We start from the raw sequence: 4,320 nt of genomic DNA on the forward strand, positions 1-4,320 counted from the left end.
TTTGAAGTGAGGGATCTAACATTAAGTAGCCCTATTTTGAGATGTGAGGTATCACGATCTCTTTCAATAATGGCAGGAATGGAGGAGGTCTTTATCCTAGTGAGATTGCTAAGGCGAACACCGCCATGTTTAGTTTTGCCCAACCTAGGTCGAGGCACAGACACAGTCTCAATGGGTAGTCACCTGGAATGCATTTCAATGAACAGGTGTGCCTTGTTAAGTTAATTTGTAGAATTTCTCTCCTTCCTAATGCGTTTGAGCCTATCAGTTGTGTTGTTACAAAGTAGAGGTGGTATACAGAAGATAGCCCTATTTGGTAAAAGACCAAGTCTGTATTATGGCAAGAACAATGTAGAAAATAGTAAAAATAAAGAAAAACCCTTCAATGAGTAGGTGTGTCCAAACTTTTGACTGGTACTATTTATCTTGTCCTCGTGGGATAGGGCAGTGTACAGTGCAATGGCGATTGCGTCGTTCGTGGATCTGTTGGGGCGATATGCAAATTGTAGTGAGTCTAGCTTGTCTGGTAAGGTGGAGGTAATATGGTCGTTAACTAACCTCTCAAAGCACTTCATGATGACGGAAGTGAGTGTTACAGGGCGATAGTCATTTATTTTAGTTACCTTCGCTTTCTTGGGTACAGCAGGAACAATGGTAGACATCTTGAAGCAAGTGGGGACAACAGACTGGGATATGGAAAGATTGAATATGTTCATAAACACTCCAGCCAGCTATTCTGCACATGCTCTGAGTACACTGTTTGGGATGCCTTGCTACAGTTTACAAAATTAAATGACTTACACACATCGGCCACAGAGAACAAGAGCACACAGTCCTCGTGAGCGTCGGGGTCCGCGTCGGCTGCTCAATGTTGTTTTCCTCGACGTGGGCGAAGGTGTTTAGTTCGTCCGTGAGCAAGGCGTAAGTGTCCGCGACATGTCTGGCTTTCCTTTTATAATCCGTGATTGTCTGGAGTCCCTGACAAATACAGTGCCTCAGAAAGTATTCACACTTCTTGACTTTTTCCACATTTTGTTGTGTTACAGGCTGAATTTAAAATGGATTAAATTGAGATTTTGTGTGACTGATCTACAGACGGTACCCCATAATGTCAAAGTGGAGTTATGTTTTTAGAAATGTTTACAAATTAATTCAAAATGAAGAGCTGAAATGTCTTGAGTCAATAAGTATTCAACTATTTTTGCTAAGGCAATCGTAAATAAGTTCAGGGTCATGGGTTTGCTTGTTATTGGCAAGGGAGTTTTTAGGATAAAAAGAAATGGAAGAGCTAAGCACAGGCAACATCCTTGAGGAAAACCTGGTTCAGTCTGCTTTCCAACAGACACTAGGAGACATGTACCTTTCAGCAGGACAATTACCTAAAACACAAGGACAAATATACACTGGAGTTGCTTACCAAGATGACATTGAATGTTCCTGAGTGGCCTAGTTACAGTTTAGACTTAAATCGGCTTGAAAATCTATGGCAAGACTTGAAAATGGCTGTATATCAATGATCAACAATCCAGGTGTGCAAAGCTCTTAGAGACTTACCCAGAAAGACTCTTAGCTGTGGTCGCTGACAAAGGTGATTCTAACATCTATTGACTCAGGGGGTTGAATACTTATCTAATCAAGATATGTTAGCGTTTTATTTTCCATAAAAGTATTTTTTTTAATATAATTTTTCTTCCACTTTGACATTAGATTATGTTGTGTAGATCGTTTTCAAAAGAGGACTATACAATTAAATTCATTTTAATCCCACCTTAACACCTACAAAATTTGGAAAACGTCAAGGTGTGTCAATACTTTGAGGGCACTGTACGTCATGTGTCTGAGCCGTTAAATTGCGACTTCACTTTGTCCCTGTACTGTCGTTTTGCCTCCGATTGCCTTACGGAGGTCGTAGCTGATCTGTTTTTACACGTCCATGTTCCCAGTCACCTTGCAATGGTTAATTGCGGTGGTTCGCGCTTTCAGTTTTGCGCGAATGCTGCCATCTATCCACGTTTTTTGGTTTGGATAAGTTCTAATCGTCACAGTGGGAACAACATCCTCTATGCACTTCCTGTCACCAAGTCAGTGTATACGTCAATACTATTCTCAGAGGCAACCTGGAACATTTCCCAGTTCGTGTGCTCAAAACAATCTTGAAGCATAGATTTAGTTTGGTCAGACCAACGTTGAACGGTCCTTACCACGGTAGCTTCCTATTTAAATTTAAATTTAAATTTCTATATATAGGTGGGAGGAGCAGAATGGAGGTGTGATCTGATTTGCCGAAGGGAGGGCTTTTTTATGTTTCGTTTATTAAATTGACCATAAAACTTAAATCCAAACATGCACATTAGTAAAATCATCGAGGATAACACACAAAGTCTAGGACTTATTTCTATTGTGGTCCTCTTGAGACAAGATGGCTAGGCAAAATCCAACAGTTGCAACACAGTATGACAGTAGGCGAGATAAACCTAACCTAAGCCTATGTGAGTACATGGACTCCCCTTCAATACTACCCTGATCAGCTAATTCTGGGCTATCTGGAGTACTAGCGTATTCAAAATGGCATTGAATGAGGGCAGTGGCTAGCACTCTCATGGAGTCCTTATTAAGCAGCTTGGGCTTTCTAGCCAAAAACGTAGTCCTGGGCGGGGGAGGGATTTGTAGCCATCACGTAAGGGAGAGTATTAATGTTCTGTTATATTATAAGCCACATTCAAATGATATACTTCATTAACACACTTTATTTTACTTTTATTCACTTCTCATATGCAATTATATTTCTGTTCTCTCCACAGTTCCTGACTAAGAACCCAGCCCGGCGTCTAGGCTGCATGGCGGAAGAGGGCGGGGAGAATGCTGTGACTAGCCACGCCTTCTTCATTGGAATCGACTGGGATAAGCTGAACCGCAGGGAGCTGGAGCCGCCTTTCAAACCCCGCATCGTGAGGCGAACACACACACCTGATACACACACACACACACACACACACACACCTGATACACATGATTGATGTCATTACAAACTGTTTACAGTAGATATTACGGTAGAGTTGTAATACCTTCCTATCTTACCATTTATAATACACACCCAGTTTTACTCTCTTAACCATTGAATTACAGTATGGTAGGTAGTGGCCTGGGTTATGAAAGACATGCAAGGTGGTATCTGTTGGCTGTTACCCAAAAGTATTTCCAGGACATCTCACTGATATTTTGTTATTGTACCTCCTTTCCTGTCTAACCAATACTTCACTTTCAGAAAACTGCAGAGGACGTGAACAACTTTGACCCAGACTTCACCCAGGAGGAGCCCACCCTGACGCCCATTGAGGATCTCCTTCCCTCTGTCAACCAAGACGAGTTTCACAACTTCTCCTTCACTGCTCCTGAGCTGCTGGACGATTAGTGGGCCCTGTGTGACACCCCAGCACCCCCAGACTTCTGTCATACCTCCCCCTTTCTGCCATGGTCCCTTTCACTGTTGACCCCTTTTTCTCTGGTCCTACTGACTTCTACTTCTGCCCAATGGGGAGGCAGTTTGAGTGGAAGAGGCTGACTTCCAGATACATGAGGACTCATGAGGATTCATATGGACTCTTACTGTAGCACTGAAAAACATCTCCAGCTTCTGACATTCTCAATTAAATTCTTGCAGCAGGATTGTTGCGTAATTGCGTCTTGGCACGGTGGGATATGACATCACTGTCTTTTCACTGTGGGATATGACTGACTGGTTCTGTGATGAGACAGAGAGAGGTTGCTCAATGAGGCCAGATTTTAATCAGATATTCTCTATTTTTCCATGCTCGTTCCTGTCACCTTTGGAAAACATGGGACATTTCTGACTTGTAATCTTGCTCAAAGTGTGTTACTGATCTTTCAGACTAGTTGACTGAAATGCAAAGCAATGTTAATGGCAATTTGTCCGCTGATACAGAAAGATGAATTTCCCTACAGTTACTTCGAGATAAATACAAGCATTTTTTTAACTAATGAGAATTGTGTATCTGTGTCTTTATTAACTTGACATACTTCTTGTTCAATGCTGTGACCATTGGCGATTTTAGCATGTAAATCCTGGTGGACAAACACATTTTTTTTTTATGCATGCCAGCAAAACCACTACACAACACAACACTAAACAATACATTCATTGCACTATAACGGTGACAAACGGTGCCCACAAACTCTTAGGCCTACATAAATCTGTACCAACAGCAGAGCTTTCTTTCCAGCACCATGGAGTGAATCCTTACCGCTGCTACACCTGGCTATCAACAGAGTTGTGAAACAGTTCATTCAGCCTCATTTACT

General features: G+C 41.9%; 1 protein-coding gene across 4 annotated transcripts in view; it reads left to right on the forward strand.

The window, feature by feature from the left end:
- The window catches only part of prkcha (protein kinase C, eta, a), a 53,733-nt gene extending 49,734 nt beyond the window's left edge, over window positions 1-3,999 (forward strand). For all 4 annotated transcript variants that reach the window (XM_023986705.2, XM_023986706.2, XM_070443376.1 and 1 more), the window contains 2 exons: window positions 2,802-2,948; window positions 3,266-3,999. In XM_023986705.2, the coding sequence (XP_023842473.1) occupies window positions 2,802-2,948; window positions 3,266-3,412 (294 nt within the window). In that variant the 3' untranslated portion in view covers window positions 3,413-3,999. The remainder of the gene's footprint in view (window positions 1-2,801; window positions 2,949-3,265) is intronic.
- The last annotated feature ends 321 nt before the right edge of the window (window positions 4,000-4,320 follow it).

Source organism: Salvelinus sp. IW2-2015, linkage group LG4q.2, assembly GCF_002910315.2.
Source record: "Salvelinus sp. IW2-2015 linkage group LG4q.2, ASM291031v2, whole genome shotgun sequence".
In the NCBI taxonomy this organism is placed as follows: domain Eukaryota; kingdom Metazoa; phylum Chordata; class Actinopteri; order Salmoniformes; family Salmonidae; genus Salvelinus; species Salvelinus sp. IW2-2015.